The 21,033-nt window shown below is 49.8% G+C and overlaps 1 protein-coding gene and 1 non-coding gene across 51 annotated transcripts in view; both read right to left on the reverse strand.

Moving 5' to 3' along the window:
* Positions 1-21,033, reverse strand: part of EP400 (E1A binding protein p400) — a 106,740-nt gene that overhangs the window by 21,137 nt on the left and 64,570 nt on the right. For all 50 annotated transcript variants that reach the window (XM_084993449.1, XM_084993440.1, XM_005670520.4 and 47 more), the window contains 15 exons: positions 20,438-20,709; positions 13,591-13,793; positions 13,334-13,503; positions 11,522-11,718; positions 9,425-9,536; positions 9,133-9,276; positions 6,450-6,590; positions 6,021-6,104; positions 5,584-5,718; positions 5,200-5,244; positions 4,944-5,097; positions 4,592-4,833; positions 4,293-4,466; positions 1,789-1,925; positions 1,597-1,653 (listed from right to left, as the gene is read on the reverse strand). In XM_084993449.1, the coding sequence (XP_084849575.1) occupies positions 1,597-1,653; positions 1,789-1,925; positions 4,293-4,466; positions 4,592-4,833; positions 4,944-5,097; positions 5,200-5,244; positions 5,584-5,718; positions 6,021-6,104; positions 6,450-6,590; positions 9,133-9,276; positions 9,425-9,536; positions 11,522-11,718; positions 13,334-13,503; positions 13,591-13,793; positions 20,438-20,709 (2,267 nt within the window). The remainder of the gene's footprint in view (positions 1-1,596; positions 1,654-1,788; positions 1,926-4,292; positions 4,467-4,591; positions 4,834-4,943; positions 5,098-5,199; positions 5,245-5,583; positions 5,719-6,020; positions 6,105-6,449; positions 6,591-9,132; positions 9,277-9,424; positions 9,537-11,521; positions 11,719-13,333; positions 13,504-13,590; positions 13,794-20,437; positions 20,710-21,033) is intronic.
* LOC146396522 (small nucleolar RNA SNORA49) lies at positions 11,978-12,107 on the reverse strand. The gene has a single exon (XR_014828617.1). It is a non-coding gene; the product is annotated as a small nucleolar RNA SNORA49 (small nucleolar RNA).

The raw sequence follows: 21,033 nt of genomic DNA on the forward strand, positions 1-21,033 counted from the left end.
ACCACCACCCGTGGTGACGGCCCATGTGCCCAGCATTCCCTGCTTCCTCCCCAAGCAGCCGGCCTGTCCCCTTGAGAGGCTCCCATAGCACAGCTGGCCTGCAGTGACTGAGCCCCACCCCATCTCTGCTGCCTCCCCAGGGCTCTCCTCTACCCTTACCCTCCTACCTCCTCCTCATCCTGTGTACCAGCATTTAAACAGGACCCACCTGGCCCACCTGAACCAAATGCACAAAAACAAGACTAAGCCACTGAGACCCTCTCCAGGTCTATGCTCACCTAGTGGCCCCTCTCTAGCTCACTCCACACCTTCTTCTGCCAAGGTCCTCAGTCACCTCCCCACTGCCGTGGGTCCCTGCTCACCTGTCCCCCACCCTGGTGATGCCATGCTGGGACGTCCTTTCCTGCACCCTGGGAATGGCCTTCTAGTCGCCCTCTCTCAGCACCAGGCACTCCCAACCACAGCAACCCCTTGGCAGGAATAAGGACTCAATAGGAACACTGCCCCATCTCCTCCAGCCCAGCTGCACCTGCCAGCTTGCAACTGGCCTGCCCTCAGCTCTGCCAGCCTGAGCTCTAGTTTGTGTCTTGCAGGTGACAAGCAGGAAGGGCAGGACTGGGCCCATCTTGCTCACTGCTGAACCCCAGGCCCAGCATGGTGCCAGGCACACAACTTGTTAAGAAAACCAGGTAATGAAATAGCTCATGGACCCCATCAGCAGGTACACATGGGACCTCTGTGTCTCTAGCCTCTAGAATTCCCAAGTCCACGGAGCTCATACAGACACTAGTAAGTCAGGTAAACACACAAAGGTGATCTGTACCATGAAGAAACCAGGGGCCAGGGTGCGAGTTCCAACAAGGTGAATGTGACATGTGAGTGAGGGCCTGGGGGAGGGGGCGAGCCATGTGCGTGTCTGGGGAAAGCCTCCCGCTAGGAGGCTTGGAGGCCAGGAGCAGGGTGGGGCTGAGAGCGCAGGCCTTGGCCCTCAGTGTGGCCGGGGGCTCTCAGCAGGCTGGTCCAAGTCAGGCACTATGAGCAAAACCTACTTGGCAACAAGGAAGGCTTGAGCCAGAAGGGCACTTGAGTTCCAGCTGAATGTATAACTGTCTCTCATATTTTAGTATAAAAAGGCAAACATACAGAGGGTTGCAGGGGTTTCAAAGCAGATACCCACATTCCAAGCAACTCAGATTCCACCACTCTGTTTGACTCCATCTGCTCCCTCACACCTAGGCACTTCTCCACCGACCTCTTATTCCCCCCTGGCAGAATTTCTAAGCAAGCTCACCCCTCCCAACTGAATACATTTTTAAGGCGTAGCCAAGACATAGGCCTGAGCAGAGGAGGGCGTGAGGGAGAGAGGAGAAGCTGCCCTCCCTCCTGCACCCCCCAGCTGGGCTGCCAGCATGTCCTCCGCCACACAGCAGGAAGAGACACCCCTCATCACACGAACAGGGACACACGTGCTGGGCCTGTCCCACCACAATGCCACCTGCAGCTGACACCTGGCCACACCATCTGCACGTTCATTGAGTTTAAGAAAATATTAAAGCATTTCAAACAGCAAAAACTTTGTCACAAATACAGAAATACCTTTCTGCCAACACAGAGGCGTGCTTGGGGTTTTTCTGAAAGGGATTCATGCCAAGCCTGCAGCAAAGAAAAAGAGAGGAGAATTACTGGACAAAGGAAAATGTGCTGGGCAAGGGACCCAGAACAACCACCAGTGAAACCAAGTCCCTGCCAACTCAGCACACGGGTGGAGGTGAGAACTCGGGGGCATACAGGGGCTTGATGGGGGGGCTCCTCTTCCCAGCCGTCATCTTCATCAGGTCAAAGTGGCTCGTGTACAGCTGGGTGTGTGTGGCATTCTCGTCCTGGGCGTACATTTGGCCTGTACGCAGAGGGCGGTTGTTCTTGCTCTGAAACAGAATTGATGGCCGCACAGTCAGACAGCGACCCAGTGAGTGGGGTGCCTCATTTGGAGGCCTAGTGTGACACCCTGGGTCTAAACGCCAAGTCCCTCCTCCTGCCCTTCTGGCTGAGACTCAGCAGACATAGCAGCGACAACACCAGCAGCCACTCCCTGACCAGGGCGAGGCCTGCCCACACATCACCTCTCCCAGCCTCGGGATGCCCTGAGGGAGAACGCCCTGCCTTCAGCTGGGGAGAGCAGTCAGGCCGTGTGGCCGGGTCACACAGCAAGCAACCTGGAGCCAGTGCATCCTCACTGCTGACCCGGCCTCAGCAGACGATAAGGGACAGACATCCAGTGATGTCAGAGGCTACTCCTGGGACTCTGGTAACCTCTTCTTCATAGACCCTACAGTGAAACCATGTGTCTCCTTGCTCCCAGACAACTGCAGAGCGACTTCTCAAGCCTGGAGAAAATCCCAGTCCTGCCACATGGCATGTGTGAGGCTAGAGTGCTGGTCAGAGACCGGGTCAGGGCCATATCACTGACTCCTTTCTGGCCCAGGACTCTCCACCCGTCCCTGAGCTGCTCGAGGGGAGTCAGGCACAGTGTGCTTAGACAGGAGCCAGGATGCCTAGATGGACAGATGGAGCCAGAGCCGCAAGGGTAGAGGAGGCTGCACACTCCTGCGCTAAGTGAATGACCTGTCAGGGACTGTGGCAGCCTCCCGAATGTGGGCTGCAGGTGCAAGCGCTCCGGTGTCAGAATAAAACTGCCCAAGGAAGAGAGAGGCAGGTTACACCCCACACCAGACAGCAGCCAAGGTCGAGGTGAACAAGACAACATGCCAGGAAAAGGAACCACTGCTACAGTTTTGCCAAAGCGTGAACTCTCCACTCGATAAAAGGGGCAGCAACAGGCTGGGAGGGGCCATGGGACCTCGCGTGTCTCCTGTCGACACACCCCTCTGGCCGCCACCCCCACACAGGCTTCGATGGGTATGAATGGGATGGAGCCTCAGGACAGCTCAGGAGTGGCCCCCTAATGCAGAGATCAAGTCCTCTACCCACGGGCACAAGAGGCCCAAGGACATCCTGGACATTAAATGGCTGCTGGTCACTGAAATACTGGTTCACTCAGAATCCCATGCCATGCTCTGCACAGGCACTTAACGAGGTTTTCCAATTTATTCATAACCTGACCTTTGAACCCTACAAACGTGTTTTGCTATTTTCTTTAGGCTACCTTCACACTTGAGCTGTGGCAGACGATAATATTTTAGCTTTATTATGTTCCACATCCCATATCAAGGTTATTGCCACTGTAAGAAACACTTCCAAAACATAACAGACCTAACAAAGAATTTCAGGAAATCCTGAATCACAAAACGGTGTCCTGAGGAAAGACTGCCCTTTTTGTAGTTTTTTTTCAAACAAATAAACAAACACACCTCTTTTTTGGGGCCTCACTCATGGCATGTGGAAGCTACCAGGCCAGGGATGGAACCTGTGCTATAGCAGCAACAATGCCGGGCCCTGAACCCACTGGGCCACAGAGGGAACTCCACTTATTTTGTGACAGATGTTTTTAGAAAAATGAAAACTGCAATTTGTTAAAGCCTGGTTATAGGAAAAAAAAAAAAAAAAGGGAGCAATTTTCACTAATCAGACACATAAGAATAAGGTTCACCAAAGCCCTGGACCTTCCTGACCCTGCACACACATGTAGGTGTGCTTGCAACTCTCTCTGACAGGTCGTCTATCACTGAAGTGAGGGTCGTCACCCCAAGGGGCACAGGCCACGCGTGAGTGCTGGCCTGACTCCGTATGTGAAGGCTTCTGTATGGAGGCCGTGGACGTCCTCCTGAGGACAGGCAAGGAATGAATGGCAAGCAGGCAGGGAGCTGCATGAAGAGACCCGATGGAGAAATGGAGGGACAAACTGGGTTCAAGAGAGACCCTTTCTAGAGACCCTGTCATCGGCACTGACTCTCGGGGCCGGGCCTCCACTACATCTGGCTTTCCAATGAAAGGCACAAGCACTTGGCTGTTCTGTCAGACATTCGCAATGACTTCTGTGGGGACCAGGGTCCTGTGCCCTTCAAACCACTGTAGTGGCCAAGAGGCCCAGGGAAAGGGCCTTGAAGCACAGCGGAGGAGCTGATGGCACAAAGCGAGTACTCCTCTATTCACTCGACCTGGGGTAGGGGCTGGGCCACCAACAGCACACAGAACTTCCCAATGGTGCAGCAGCACGAACGGCCCCCAAGGAAGGCCTCAGCACCAGGACTGCTGCCCGCAACGTGGAGACCCAGCCCAGTGCCACGCTCTCCACCTTCCCGCAGCTGCTGCCCCGAGAAACAGGGTGGCCTCACCTTCCCCTCTTCTCTGGGGATGAGCACGTTCTCGTAGCGGTTTCGGCACTGCTTGGAGGAGCGGTAGATGCGGCTGCAGGAGTTGACCACGTCACTGACGAGGTCCCAGTTGGGCGTGTGAGCCGGGGACACGATGGTGAGATTCAGAGGCAGCTCAAGGAGCTGCTTCACCGCCTGAGGACCGGGTTCAGGTGCAGCAGGTCAATACGCTGTGTTCCAGCGGTTTTCCCGCTTGTTGGGAGTGGGTGGGCGGGGGGGGGGGGGGTTGCCTCCCGACAAAGCTCAAGTCTGAGACTCACCTGCAGCAGTGCCCAGTCCTCGCTGATGAGCCACTCGGGGTTGTCGGGCCCGGACTCGGCTGTCGGTTTGGCAAAAGTTGGCAGAGGCTTGGCGAACTGTGTCTGCTGCTTCAAAAGAATGTTCTTCTTCTGCTCCTTGCCCTCTCGCCGGATCTTCAACATGCCCGGGGTGGCGCGGTCAAACAGCGACCTCGGGGGCACGACGGCCTCCCCGTGGCGCTGCTTCTTCTTCCTGCCCGCGGCTGCACAGAGAGGCTGTCTTCAGCAAGCCAGGACCGGTGAAGGGGAGGGAGCGGGAAGGGCCAGAGGGGGTTACCCAGGCCCTGCAGGAGCTGGGAGGTGCGGAGCCCACCTGAGGGGTCTGTCTTATGTCGCCGGCGCTCCTTCCTCACATACACAGGTGGCAGCTTGGACTCTGGGATGGGCGTCGTCTCATACATGAGACACATGACCGAGTCGATATATATGTCATTGTCGTCCTGTGGGGGCGTGGGCGGCGTCCAGAGCTGTGTAGAGAAGGGAGAGCCATGAGCTGTGCCATTATAGAAGCAGCCGCCCGACACAGTGGGGAGGCAAAGAGGTGGGACATGGGGACGCGGGACACTCACCGGCATGACTTCCGTCTGCCCTTCGGCACCTTCACACACGTATTCCTGCGAGAAAGGGGAAGCTTTTCAAGTCCACACAGTACTACCTTCAAGCTGCCAGCCAGCAGTTATCTGATATTTATTATATTTATTTATATATATTTATATTTATCTGATATTTCAGTTATCGGTGTTTGTAAGACTTGCAATGCGTTTCCTCACCACTGGTGGTATGTTCAGGGAAAAGCCAGCAGGAAGTGGCCGAAACCTCTAACCAAGTGTTCTCTACCATAAAGGCTCCTTTAGACCCCGGAGCCGGGCTGTGTGAATGGGTGGGGGCTGTGTGCACCGGGCGCTGTGTGCACAAGGTAGGGGTTTGGGAGCTGTGTGCACAGGGGCATGTACCGCATTGTAGGCGTCCTCCCGGGTGTAGGTGAGGAGCTGCTCCTGCTCCTGCTCCCGCAGCTCCCGGGCCTCCTGCTCACGCAGCATCCGGGCATTTCGAGCCTCCCATTCCTGGACTGCAGACAGCACGGCACCCTGGAGGAAGACCAGCTGTTCCCACTGCTGCCCCAACCCCAGCACTGAGATGAAGAAGCCCCTGGTCCGCCCGTTCCCAACCCCTCTTTTTGTCCCCTCCCAATCAAGCATTGAGCTGCCTTAAAACCAAGGACAACTGCACACCCAGGTTTTCTGAGACTTTCCATTTCCAATGAGGTTGTATACGAGTAAAGTTTGGTTTTATTCCTTTAATTCTAGGCAAGTCACACTTCAAACCAAATTTAACAATGAAAAATCTGAGAGTCTCAGATATTAGGAGGGTCAAAAGTTCATTCTCTTACCTCACTATTTCTCTCCTTTTCTTGATCAATGGAAGTATGAAATAATTCCAGGTAATTCAAAGCATATTTTTCAATTGGTGTAAGCTGTTTCAAAAATGTAGTTTTTGAATAAGGTTAGTAGAAGGTTTATAAGGGTTTAGTTCCATATACAACTGCCCACCAATACTTATATCAAAACATAGGTTGTTCTTGGTCAAAATGAAAAAACATATGTTCATAGAAGGGTCATACGTTTAAAATATTTAGGTATAAAGAAAAAAATTTAAGTAGGAAATCAGTTCTCTTGTGGCTCGGTGGCTCATTGCTGCAGTTATGCTGCAGGTGGCAACTGTGGCGTGGGTTCAATCCCTGGCCCAGGAACTTCCACATGCCATGAGTGAGGCCCCCCCGCCAAAAAAGGTTGAAAACCCAGAAGAGAAAAGCCTGAACCTGGCCCATGAAGTCAGCCAACTCCTCCAGCTGTGAAGGCTCCTCATTCCACCTGGAACTGTCCGAATCTGAGACCTCAGGCACTGCCTCCTCGAAGGGTTTCTGTGCATCTTCCTCCAGATACTCAATACTCTTGAGGGCCTGTGGGAAATGCATGCTTGGAGTAGGTTACTTTGATACACTTTGGAAATGTTAATGCAGGGGTTCTGAAAGGAGCCGCACTTCGCAGACTACACGTCTACACTGTACATCGTGTCTCCCTCTGATGGTGATATGTCCTGGGACCCCTTGTCCACCTACAACTATAACCTTGAGGGGACAGGGAAAAATGAGCAGCCCTGGGAAGAGCCACAGCACACACACTGACACGCGTGCAAGGCTTCCAGACACAGAACCAAGCAGCAAAGGGCATCTGGTTCAATCCACACCTGACATCCACCATCCCACCACAGGTCCTAAGCGACCACAACAATTCTTCATGGTGCAGAAGACACAAGCCATGGTCTGTGGTGAAAACAGAAACCAAGCCACCAGGAAAAGTGCTGTGGATGATGATGGACAGGTGCAATAGCTCAAGAAAGACAAATTCAAGCCCAGAGCCCCCACCTGCTCAGGGCTGGCCGACGCAGGCACACATCCGGGGTGACTATGCAGCCTAGAGGATGAAACCTCTCCTCAGCGCAACTGGGAAAGATCTGCAAAGTTTAATATTCCACCTCACATGATATACAGGTTATATACATCTGAGTATGAAGAATAAAATACTGAAACATCTAGAAGAAAATAAAGGAGAACCTCTCTCAGCAAAGCACAAAAGCACCAGCCACGTGACATGGACGGTCCACTGAGCGGCACAAGGACCAAGAGTCTCTGCTCACTGAAGATAGACCTCAGAGTGTTACACGCACCCCTCGAAGGCCATGCACCCAGAACACCAACAAGCCACTAAGAAAGAGACAACACAGTTCAAAACAAACAGGAAGAGGACGTGAATAAGCAGCTCGTAAAGAAGTCCCCACGCTGCCCGTGAACACACGAGTTCACCAGCAAACTGCAAACTCAACCGGAGATGCTATAACACAGCCCCCCATGCCGGCACCTCTTGACTGGCCCCTGGTCCAGTGTTGGCAAGGAGCCAGACAGCTGTCCTAAACACCCTGTGCCCGGGCAAGGCCCCATTACCCTGTCCCCATGCCACACGTGATCCTGCTGTCTAAACTCGGAGGAGCTGTCCACTGCCCACAACACTGCTCCTGGACATGCACATCATGCCACCTCCACAAGGAGGAAACATGTTTCACTTGCTTGCTGCTTTGTCATCCCCCCCTTTCCTAGAACTAAACCTTGTGGAGAGTAAGATTTCTATCTTTTTCTCAACATTACAGTCCTACTGCCTAGAACAGCGCCTGACACACAATAAGATGTTCAACTGAGATGTTTCAAAGACTCTGTGCTGAAATACCATGCTGTACCCACGTCTCCAAGACACTAAGAAAAGACAGCCAGGTTGTAATGCACCCATGTTCCTCAAACACACATCTTCACACACTTCACATTTTCTTTCTTTTTTTTTTTTTTTCCTGTCTTTTTGCTATTTCTTGGGCTGCTCCTGCGGCATATGGAGGTTCCCAGGCTAGGGGTCGAACTGGTGCTGTAGCCGCCGGCCTACACCAGAGCCACAGCAACTCGGGACCCGAGCCGCGTCTGCAGCCTACACCACAGCTCACGGCAATGCCGGATCGTCAACCCACTGAGCAAGGGCAGGGATCGAACCCGCAAACTCATGGTTCCTAGTCGGATTCGTTAACGACTGCGCCATGATAGGAACTCCCACATTTTCTTCCAGGATCCATGTAAGCTTTTTAACAGTGGTTGAAGGGTTACATCTGGAAGAGATATGCACTACTTCTCTCCTATCATTCTATGCTGTTGGAGGGCTGTTGTTGTTGTTTTTTAATATAGTTGATTTACAATGTTCTGTCAATTTCTGCTGTACAACAAAATGACCCAGTCATACATATACATACTTTTTCTCACATTGAGGTTTCTTTTTTTAAAACAACCTAATGTATCTATCACCTGTTTTCAAAACAAGAGGATAGATCTATCTGGCCCTCCTGACACAGAAAGAGCTGGAAGACGTACACAGAGCAAGTGACACACAGAGACAACTCCTGGGAGAAAGTGTGGGAAATGGCAGGCAATGGATGTCTGAACAGGGAAGTGAGGGCCTAGGGTAGGAGACTTCCTTTCATTATAAGTTCTTACAGGTTTTACCACATGCATTACTACTTCCCAGTAAGTGTACAGTTAATTTCCAAAACTGGAAGAGGAGGCTTCCTGCAGTCAAACCCCCTCCAAGAGGCAGGATGTGAGTGGGGCCTTGGGGAGGGAAGCAAAGTGGCCCTGACAGGTGGGTCTGTGACATGCCTGCACAGCAGCACCACCCGAAAGCAGCAGCACGAGAGAGAGCCAAATGAGCGATCTTGAAATTGCCAGAGCCCAAGACATAAATGCGAAAGGCTGGGACTTCGTGTAATCTTATAAACCTGAAGCACCATCACTTCAACAGGGAACCAGCACAAGGAGGTTTGGTGAGGCGGCTGATGTTCTTTCTGCTACTGTCCCCCCGCCTGGGTCAGAGGGCTCCCACGTGGGTGGGTAGACGGGCAGGAGCCCTTACCTCTATGAAGGGTCTTGCAATTTTGGGTGCAATGGTTTCTGTGACAGAAGGTTCCTGAGAAAGGACAACAAACTCCTCGGCTTTTACTGGGAAGCCAGCATCATCCATGGGTGAGTAAACCTCAAACAGCTCCTGGATTGTCCGCTGGAAACAGAAATGAGTATCCTTAAACTCGAGACCTCTGAATCAGGGAAGCTGTTGGTGGCACCCCATCCACGCCGCTAAACACACAGGATGGGTCACTGGCAATAACCCTCCCTCCCGAGGCGTCAGACGTGACACAGGGACCTACCTGAGTGAGGAACGCCATGGAGTAGTCGTTTCCCTGAGCAGCCACTTCTCGGATCAAATCTTTGGTTCCATTTTTCAACAATTTCTCTTCAATGGAATTTCCACTCACAAGCCTACAAACACAACACAGACACATGCACACACGCAACTAAGTCACTTGGAAGCACAAGGACAGCATGAGAGCCGAGGCACCCAGGCCACTGGCAAGACAGTAGCTTATCGGCCACGCTCTATACTGAGTCCTTCCTTTGTGTGCTGGCCAGAGGCCTCCACAGTCACTGTCCCCTCTCCTGCCGGCACCCACGCCACCCAGGTCTGCTGCCTGTGGCCCCCCTTGGGCCTCCAGGTCTCCTCCAGCCTTCAGTGTGGACAGACTGGCCCGCACTTGCCTGTGGCATCACCGCACAACGGCAGTTGGCTCCCCACTGACAGTGTTCTGCAAGACGTCCCCAAACCAGCCTGTGTCCAGGTGGTGCAGCTCAGGGCCAAGCCATACCTGGCTCCTGCTTTGCGCCAACCACTCCCACACCCATAACTAGGGCTCTCGTTACACAGCTACGTTAAACTGTGTTATCGTCTCAAGGGAACCTAACAGTTTTCTGAGCCAGGTCTTGCTGTCCAAGAACACAGCACAGCATCCTGCTTGAGACATCTCTCATCTCCTGCCCTTTCACAGCGTCACACTCCACTTATTTTTTTTTTTTTTTGGCTGTACCCACAGCATGTTAAAGTTATGGAGCCAGGGATGGAACCTATACCAGAGCAGTGATAACACCCTGTGGTTAAGCTGTAGGCCGTCAGAGAACTCCTACAGTTCTTACACACTCTGCATCTTGACTGCTAAGAGCATTCCTAGGTGCTTACGGATGGCTGCTGAGAATAAAATATTTTCCCCATTTCTAGCTACTTAACTGCTAAATGGCCAATGATAAGGGATTATATGATGAAACAGTCATTCAATATAAACAAGGCGCCAAATTCATATTTACTAGCATGGAAATACATTCATAGTATATTGTTATAAGAAAACAGGATTACAAAATAAGACTGCTGGCACAAACAAATTAAAAATCAGGGAAGTGTCTGGAAAAACAGGCACCAAAACAGTTTTAACTGTCATCCGGCCAGGATACTTAAGTTTTTTCTATATGCTTCCCTTCTTTTTTTTTTTTCAATGAACAAGAATATTTTAAGTATTCACTTACAAGCAAAAGAAAGGCAATAAAGCTATTTAAATACAGTGTACAGGGAGTTCCCATTGTGGCCGAGTGGAAACAAATCCAACTAGCATCTATAAGGATGCAGGTTGGATCCCTGACCTTGCTAAGTGGGCCTGGGATCCAGCATTGCTGTGGCTGTGGTGCAGGCTGGCAGCTGCAGCTCCAATTCAACCCCTAGCCTGAAAACTTCCATATGTTGTGGGTGCGGCCCTAAAAAAATTTTTAAAAAGCAAAAATAAATAAATACATAAATACATACAGTGTACGGATTACTATGTCTTGATGAAAACTGAGGGGTTACACAGGTAGACTGGGGTTCCAGTCCCAGGCCAGCTCCCAGGGGCACCCTCCTGCAGGGATGCCTCCCAGGGGTGGCAGGAGTAGCTGAGAGGGGGCACATCACATGCTCAGCACACATAGGGCACGGGATGAGGAGACAGCGTCTCTCACACGGAGCGCAGGCCACACTCGGCACAGTAAACGCTCCCCCCAAGCTTGAGGACACACGCTAGAGCCTTCGCCATGTTCCTCGCTGCATATGTTTGGCCACTTACAAGTTTGAAATTATTTCAACAGTCAATCTACAAATTGATAATAGTAAATAATATTAGAAATTTATATGTGATAATACTGGAAACAACCTAAAACACCTTTTTTGGCTCAGGTGCACTAGAAGAAATAGAACCAGTACATGTGGGAAGGGCAGTCAGCGTGTCTCAGCAACACAGCCCAGTCACTAGACTGCACCTCATGCAAATGCAAATGCTGCTGGAACAGAGGAGATGAACAGCAGCACCTAAGTCTGCCTGAAGGAAGAGCAAGCAGAGTGTGGGAGGAGGCTGATGTGAGGGCCACCGTGCCGCCCCACCCCGCCTCACCTGTATATGTGCACGTCCCTGCGCCTCCCGATCCTGTCACACCACTCCTGTGCCTTGGCGTCCATGACGGGATTGAGGTCATTGTCATAGAACACCACCGCGTCCGCTTCCACCAGGCTCACCCCCGTGGTGCGGCTGTGGGTGGAGAGAAGGGCGCAGAAAATCCGCCGGTCTCTGTTGAAACTCCTCATCAGCTCCTATGGGAGATGCAACAGGAGTTAGGAGATGAACGTGGGGAGCCCTTCCATGTTCTGCTATGATGCTATCATTCCACAGCAAAACCATTCCGTCCACGTCTCCTTTAACACGTGGTCCGGGATGAGGCCATACCAGCGCTTGGCATTTCACTCTGGCCTCTCGTGCCGGCTGACCACTGACCATGGAACATCCCTACGCTGTCTGATCACTGCTGGTCACTACCCCCCAAAAGGAAGAGACCGGACCCATGTGACATGTACTGTTGGCTCAACGCGTAGGCCCCACAAGAAAACAGAGTCTCCCTGGGGAGGGACGTGTGCGCTTTCATGTACCCCCAGGCAATGCCAGGCACTTTACAGCAAAAGCCCCTGGAGTAAGGCTGAGGGGCAGGAGGGGCAGCCCCCATCCTGCTCAGGGCCGCCGCTGAAACAGCCTCACTCCCACGGCCGGTGTGAGCCAGGCCTGAATGGGTGACCAGCCCTCTTCCTTCAGGAAAAAACTCTACAGCATGCTACATCGCTACAAGAAGACTTGTTCCCTGTGACTGTGCTGTATTCCCTCTAGGCCTTCTCGGCATGGGAAACAGCCTATGGTCCACAGCCCAGCGGTTCGTCTGCCCTCGGGGACATCTGCCACAATCCTAAAACCCATGCTGGGACATCATGGAAGACGGCTTCCTAGTTCATCCCATGGAATGCTGGGGATGGCTTGTGTGCATGGCAGTGCCACACCCTGTGGCACACAGACAACTGTCACCCACTCTACTCCTGGACACTGACTTCGCTCCTGATAGGAGGAGTCATTATAGACATTTCTACAGTCACCAACTGCGGACATCAATCTTTAGGAAGTGTGGTGGTGCTGCCAAAGGAGAGAGCCTGAGATACAGAATTACTAGATCAAGCGTATCTCCATTTTTAAGGTTCACAGCCTGTACTGTCGACTGGCATTCTAGAAAGTTGTACTAATTTGCACCCCAACCAGCAGTGCACAAGAACACCTGTCCTGTGGTGCCAGATGCAAACAAGATGTCCTTAGCTAACTTGACAAGTAAAAACGGGGATACTGTTTTCACCTGCTTTTCCTGAACTGTAAATCAGTCTGAAGAGCGTTCACATTTTCACATGGCTACCTCCTATAATGACTGCAGGTCACCCAATTCTGGTTCTGAGATAACCAGCCAACTGTACTTAGGAAAAAAAATCTCAAAGGCTGGATGTAGCCCAAAGACATCGAGAAGCTCTTCCCTTTGTCTAGAAGGGGCTGACAGACCTGAGAAACTAGGTTAGAAACCGGCAATTGAAGTTTTAACACAAGAGTTCCCATTGTGGCTCAGTGGTAATGAACCGGACTAGCATCCATGAGGATGTGGGTCCAATCCCTGGCCTCACTCAGTGGATTAAGGATCCAGTGTTGCTGTGAGCTGTGGTGTGGGCTGCAGATGTGGCTCGGATCTGGCGTTGCTGTGACTGTGGTATAGGCCAGCAGCTGCAGCTCCAGTTTGACCCCGGGAACTTTCATGTGCCTCAGGTGCAGCAATAAAAAGAAAATGAATAAATAAATACATAGAGTTAATGCAACTGAATCATGAACAGTAAACTAATTCTTTCCTACCTGCCGTTGTTCACTGTTGGCATTTTCATCAATTCGTATATAGGTGAGATAATGGAAATTCAAGAACATCTCTAAAATGTCTAACATAAGAACCATCTGTGACAAAATCAGCACGCGGCGTCCCTCAGACCTCAGCTTCTGGAGTAAGACGGCCAAGGCTTCCAGCTTCCCTGTGAAAGAACAACGTCAAGAGCGGCTCATGACCCAGAAGGTCAATCTGACACAGTCCACAGGGCAAATGACCCTTCTCTTCGTACCTGAGTCGAACTGGACCAGTCTCAGCTCGGGGAACTGCAGCGAGCGCAGGGCTGTCATCTGCTGCAGCTGCTGGGCGTAGGGCGCGGTGTGCTCCTGCAGGCCATGCCTGAAGAGCCGCATCTTGTGGCTGTAGAGGGAGGGTGGCCTCGCCACCCACAAGCGTGGGGGCGCAGCCACCACTGGGGGGATCACACACACCACCCTGAGGAGCAGAAAGCACACAAGTCAGAGGCAGCCCCCTAGGAGTCTCCATCAAACAACACGTCTGTGGCAGGCAGCGAAGACTTGAGGAGGAGCAGGGCACAGCCATCTGGAATCTGGAGTTGCTGGAGAAGCCAAGGTGCCTAACCCGTTATCACTGGGTGACGTGGCTGCTGGACCACACTCACAGCAACTACGGGAAAGGGTTGACCAGTCCTGGCCAGTGAAGTCTGCCCAGACCCCAAAGAGCAGCCTAGGGCACCCCTGACCACAGGAGCAGGTGTGGGAATGCCCCAGTCGTGCGCAGCCCTGCCTTTGGATGGGAATTCTGGGGCACAATTGCTCTGTCTCCTGGACCATCTAGAGGAGAATATGAACCCTGAAGCTGCCTCAGCCACTGTGCCACCCAGAGGGAGCCAGACTTGGGAGGAGGAGGCCCTGCAGAGAGCAGCCCTTTGACAAATCAGGTGAGCCATTACAGACAACCTGACACTCACCTCCCAACCTCCAGGCCCCACATGCTCCAGAAAAGCCCTCCCTCTGGGAGTTAGCATGAGCTGGGCCTGCATGACTTGCCACCAACTGTGGGCAAGCTAAAAAGCTGTTTATGGCCAAAGCTCTGACCAATGAAATCAAAGAAGGACTAAATAAATGGAGAGATTATTCCATTGTTTATGGAGAGGAAGCTCCAATATTGTCAAGATGCCAGCTTTTCCCAACTTGACTGAGACATTCAATGCAATCCCAGTCAGTTATAGATATGGACAAACTGAATCTAAAGTTTACATGGAGAAGAGCAAGAGACCAGAAGGGCCAACACAACAACAAACAAAAAAAATGCTGGAGGACTGGTGCTACTTGACTTCAAGACCCACTATAAAACTACAGTAAGCAAGACAGTGTGGTGTTGGTGGGAGAACAAACAGATCAATGGAACAGAACATGCAGCCCAGAAACAGAGTCTCATAAATACAGTCAACTGACATTTCACTAAAAAGCAAAGACAAGGGATCAAAGATAGTCTTTTCAACCAAGAGTGCTAGAGCTAGACATCCACACACCAAAAAATGAATCTAAAAGAGACACCTAGACATTAAGTTCTTCCTAATGGCTGTACATAATATCACCTATTCTTGCAAAAGAAAGAAACAAACAAAAAACCCAAAAAACAAATATATCTGAAGTCGATCGAGCCTCTGGATCTAACAGTTTATACACAATATGGGAAACACAGCAACATGTTAAATTATACCACCAGGAATCATTAGTCAGCAAATCCAGATTGTGGGAAATTCTATACAGCAAATCACCAGGTTTCCACAACAATTAAATTGAAAAGGGAAAAAAGAGGAGAAAGAGAACCTATGTGTTAAAAGACACATAACAGGCATGAATTAATTGCTATGTATCTACTTTTTGTGATTCTGTTTTGAACTTTTAAAATTACTTATGAAATAATCAGAAATGTGAAGACTGGAGATCTCATCGTAGCTCAGTGGTTAATGAATCTGACTAGGAACCATGAGGTTGTGGGTTCGATCCCTGGCCTTGATCAGTGGGTTAAGGATCCGGCGTTGCCGTGAGCTGTGGTGTAGGTCGCAGATGCAGCTCGGATCTGGTGTTGCTGTGGCTCTGGCGTAGGCCGCTGGCTACAGCTTCGATCAGACCCCTAGCCTGGGAACCTTCATATGCCGTGGGAGTGGCCCCAGAAAAGGCAAAAAGACAAAAAAGAAAAAGAAAAGAAAAAAAAGAAATGTGACTACTGAGTAGGCATTTGATGTTACTACAAAATTCATATTTTTAGATGTGATGATAGTATTTGTGATTGTGTTTTGTTCTGTTTTGTTTTAGGACTGCACTTGTGGCATATGGAAGTTCCCAGGCTGGGGGTTGAATCGGAGCTGTAGTTGCTGGCCTACACAAAGCCACAGCAATGTGGGATCCGAGCTGTGTCTGCGACCTACACCACAGCTCATGGCAACGCCCAATCCTTAACCCACTGAGAAGGCCAGGGATCAAACCTGCATTCTCAGGGATACTAATCAGATTCGTTTCCGCTAAGCCATGATGGGAACTCCTTCCTTTTTTTTTTTTTTAGGGAGTAACTGTTCTTAAAAAGAGTCCTTACCTTTCAGGGCATAGAAAAATCTTATAGAGGACATATCTGTCAGGAATTTTCTTTCAAAATATTTTGTGCTTAGGGGAAGCAAGGGGCACAGACAAGTCAAAATGGCCAGGGGTTAATAACTGTTGAAAACAGGCAATGGCTACACTGGGATTCATTGTATCATTCTACTTTAAATGTATGAAAATTTTCTATGACAAAAGATTTTAAAAATAGGTGAGTACAAGATGAATCTAGACAAAGACACATTTCCTTCACAAAAATTAACTCAAAATGGATCACAGATGGAAATGTAAAATTTTCACCCCCTTGAAGATGACAGGAGAAAACGTAGATGATCTTGGGTTTGGCAATGATTTTTCAGATATGACAAAAGCACAATTCATGAAAGATTTAATAAGCTTAAAATTTAAAATATTTGCTCTATAGGAGTTCCTGTTGTGGCTCAGTGGTTAACAAATCCGACTAGGAACCATGAGGTTACGAGTTCCATCCCTGGCCTTGATCAGTGGGTTGAGGATCTGGCGTTGCCATGAGCTGTGGTGTGGGTTGCAGACGTAGCTCGGATCCCGAGTTGCTGTGGCTCTGGTGTAGGCCGGTGGCTGTGGCTCCGGTTGGACCCCTAGCCTGGGAACCTCCATATGCCACGGGAGCGGCCCTAGAAAAGGCAAAAAGACAAAAAATAAATAAATAAAATATTTGCTCTATAAAAAACAATGTCAGGAGAAAAAAGAGACAACCCACAAGCTAGGAGAAAACATCTGCAAAAGACTTATCTGCTGAAGAAATGTCATCTAAAATAAACAGAAGATTTTTTTTTGTTTTTGTTTTTTTTTTTTTTTTTTTGGTCATTTGTCTTTTTAGGGCCGCACCCACAGCATATTGAGGTTCCCAGGCTAGGGGCTGAATTGGAGCTGCCAGCCTATGCCACAGCCACGGCAACTTGGGACCCAAGCCATATCTGTGACCTACACCACAGCTCACGGCAACACAGGATCCTTCACCCACTGAATGAGGCCAGGGATCAAACTTGAGTCCTCATGGATACTAGATGGGTTCATTAACAACTGAGCCACAAAGGGAACTCTTAAAACATAAAAATAATTCTTAAAATGCAACAATAAGAAAACAACTTGTTTTAAAAATGAGCCAAAGATGGAGTTCCTGTCATGTCTCAGCAGAAACTAATTTGACTAGCATCCATGAGGACACAGGTTCGACCCCTGGCCCTGCTTAATGGGTTAAGGATCCGGTGTTGCTGTGAGCTGTGGTGTAGGTCACAGTCGCAGCCTGGATCCCGCACTGCTGTGGTTATGGTGTAGGCTCGCAGCTACAGCTCCGATTCAACCTCCAGCCTGGGAAGCTCCGTGTGCCATGGATGTGGCCCTAAAAAGACCAAAAAAACCCAAAAAAAACAAAAAGAGCCAAAGACTTTAAAAGACTTTGACATGTGAGCAAAGACATACAGATGGCAAATAAGCACATGAAAAGATATGCAACACATACGTCATCAGGGAAATGCAAATTTAAAAAATGAGATCCCACTACACATTGATCAAAATGGCCCAAATCCCAACCACTGACAAAGCCAACTGCTGGCGGGGACGGGGAGCAACAGGAACTCTCATTCGTTACTGGTGTGATGCAAAACTGTACAGCTGCTTTGGAAGATGGTTTAGCAGTTTCTAACAAAATGAAACATTCTCTTACCATATGATCTAGCAATCACAGTCCCTGGTATTCACCCAAATGAGTTTAAAACTATGTCCACACAAAAGCCCACACAGGGATGTTTACGGCAGCTTTATTCTTAATTGCCAAAACTCAGAAGCACCATGTTGTCCTTCAGTAGGCAAATGGAAAAACAAACTGTGGTGCTTGCAGACAGTGGACTCTTATTCAGCATTAAAAAGAAATGCACTGTCAAGCCATGAAAAGACATGGAGGAACCTTAAATGCACACCCCCAAGTGAAAGAAGCCAATCTGAAAAGGCCACCTACTGTATAACTCCAACATTCTGGAATGCTGGAAAAGCAAAGCTCAAGACACACTAAAAAGATGAGTGGTTGCCAGGCTTTAGGTGGGGAGAGAAGAGTGAACAGTCAGAGAACAGGGCGAGGGGGTGGGGGGGCTAGAGCAGTCAAACTAAAGGATCTTGGCATTCCTGTTGTGGCTCAGTGGTTAATGAACCTGACTAGCATCCATTAGGACATAGGTTCCATTCCTGGCTTTGCTCAGTGGGTTAAAGGATCTGGTGTTCCCATGAGTTGTGGTACAGGTCACAGACGTGGCTCAGATTCCGAGTTGTTGTGGTGTAGGCCGGCAGCTATAGTTCTGATATGACCCCTAGCCTGGGAACCTCCATATGCCAAGAGTGCAGCCCTGAAAAGCAAAAACAAACAAACAAACAAACAAAACCCAGCCCACCACACCACCAACAAAAAAACCTAAAGGATCCTATGATGGCCAATACATCACTCGCTATACATCTGTGCAAGCCCACAGCACATCCAACACCAGGAGTGAACCCTCCTGTAAACTGTGGACTCTGAGTGACAGCATAGGTTCATCAAACGTAACCAGTTCCCTACTCTGGTGGGGGTGTTGATGGAAGGGAAGGCTGTGTTTACACGGGGAAATCTCTGTACCTTCCCCTCAATTGTGCTGTGATCCCAAAATGGCTATAAGAAATAGCCTATGTTTTGGGAGTTCCCTTGTGATCCAGTGGTTAGGACTCTGCAGTTTCACTGCTGTGGTCCAGGTTCAATCCCTGGTCTGGGAACTGAGAACCCACAACAAAGCCACTGCATGCTGTGGCCAAAAAAAGAGAAAAGAAATAGTCTATGCTTTAAAAAGTTACCTGTAATGTTAGAGGAGGAAGAACAAAAGGACAAACAGGCACCTGAAGCAAGAGGAGTGCACAGGTACACAGAGCGCACAGGAAAGAGCTGCGAGGGAGCCACTGCCAGTCCTATCTTCCCCAATACTGCTCCCCCTGATCTGAGACCTGGAGCACATCCCTGGGTCTGCCTGGTTTCTCACCATGCCCATGGACTAACCATGGGGACCACCACTCAGCAAGGCAGACACAAGGGAGAGAGGACATTTTCAGGCTGCACCTAGAAATGAGGCCAAAGCAACAAAGGAAAATGCAGTGGGGCCAATACCCTACAGATGGCAGAGGAGGGACAGAAAGACTGCTGTGCCCCCGAAATATATGGACTTGTGTTTTCTCTCGAAAAGCCTGCTTCTGAGTTCAACTTCCCCCCACCCTGTGGCATGTGGCAATTCCCAGGGTTGGAACCTGCATGCACTGCAGCAGTGACAATGCTGGATCCTTAACCCAATGCACCATAAGGGAACTCACAAGTTCAACTCTTTTTCTTTGGTCTTTTTGTGCTGTTCCTGTGGCACATGGAAGTTTCCAGGCTAGGAGTCAAATCAGAGCTGCAGCTGCCAGCCTACGCCACAGCCATGGCAATGCCGGATCCAAGCCATGTTTGCGACCTATGCCTCAGCTTATGGCAACACCGGACCCACTGAGCAAGGCCAAGGATCAAATCCACATCCTCCATGGATACTAGCTGGGCCACAACAGAAACTCCCTGAATTCAACTCTCAAACACATTTCTCATCGTGCAACATTAAATCACCTGTGTGGGTTTTTTAAAATAAAATACTCTTTTAAAAGAACAAAATGCACTGGGAACTATGTCTGGTCACTTATGAATGAGCATGATAATGTAAGAAAAAAGAATGTATAATGTATATGTAACTGGGTCACCATGATGTACAGTAGAAAAAAAAAAATGCATTGGGGAAATTAAAAAAAAAAAACCAAAAACAAAAAACAGACTAGTAGCCTAAATGATGACCCATTAAGAAAATAAAAGTATCTAAATAATGCTACAATAAACATCTGATTTTGAACAAAAAAATAAACAAATAAAAATATAACCTAGAAAAAAAAAAAAAAAAAAGAACAAAATATAGGCATTTCCATGGTTGCTCGGGGGAAATGAGCCCAACTAGTATCCATGAGGACACGGGTTCAATCCCTGGTCCTGCTCAGTGGGTTAAGTATCTGGTGTTGCCACAAGCTTAGTGGAAGCTGCAGCTCCAATTCAGCCCCTAGCTTGGGAATGTCTATAAGCTGTTTTTTGTAAACAGCAAAAAAAAAAAAAGAAAAAAAAAAAAAGACTGTCAACAACACAAAGATCTGTTGCCCACACCCCAAGTCAGCACACACAGGCCTGCCCACGGCCATCCAGAGCCCTCCCAGGCCCATGCCTGCGGGGCAGGGGCCTGGCCTACAGGGCAGGGCACACTTCTGGAGGGCAGAGAGGGGGACCTTCTGGCACCTAGGAGCCTGGAAGACCCCAAAGAGACTTCCAGGAGACAGCTCAGGAGAGAGTGGAGGGAGGAACAAGATGAACACAGAGGCTGGGCTGCAACACAGTGAAGAGGGTGAGTAAAAAACGCTTAAAATACAATGACAGTCAGTCCCAGGCCCTCTCACCTGTTGATAACATCCTGGAGGGATTCTTGGCGTTGAGTCAGCGTCAAAATCAGGTCCCTCTGACTTTTCGAAGGTGATATGAACTGGCTCACGGGGCCTGTCACCTTTCCAGTGCTGCTCTCAGAAGCCCTGAGCCACGGCATGTGCTCTCTGCCCATCAGGGAACAAACCCCCAACAAGTCTCTGCCATAGATGGGTGCGCGGGAGCAGCGCCGTTCATTGACAAAGTAAATCTGGTCCAGCCGCTCTTTCATAAGTCTAGTCTTTTCCTCCTTTAGCAAAAACAGGGGTGAAAACAGTTACTGAGAACCAACATGCCCAGTTACTGGCCTTACCAAGCCCAATGGGTCCCTCTGCACAATGACCAGCCACAGGGCACTCTTAGACACGAGGGGCCTGGTCCCCAGGAAACAGTGACAGGAAACAAGGCGGAGAAAATCAAAATTCTATAATTTAGCGAGGGAGTGCATTTCTGATGACAAGGAAGTTGATGACACCTCACAGAAGTGGCTAAAGGTCACAACCAGCCCCTGTAACAAGCAGCTTCTGAAAACATCTTCCGAATGAGTGTGTGGGGCGTGGTGCCCACTGGGGTG

Source organism: Sus scrofa, chromosome 14, assembly GCF_054392235.1.
Source record: "Sus scrofa isolate SSC_HxYL_T2T_F1_AM1 chromosome 14, Sscrofa_HxYL_maternal_Yorkshire_Landrace_v2.0, whole genome shotgun sequence".
Classification (NCBI taxonomy): Eukaryota; Metazoa; Chordata; class Mammalia; order Artiodactyla; family Suidae; genus Sus; species Sus scrofa.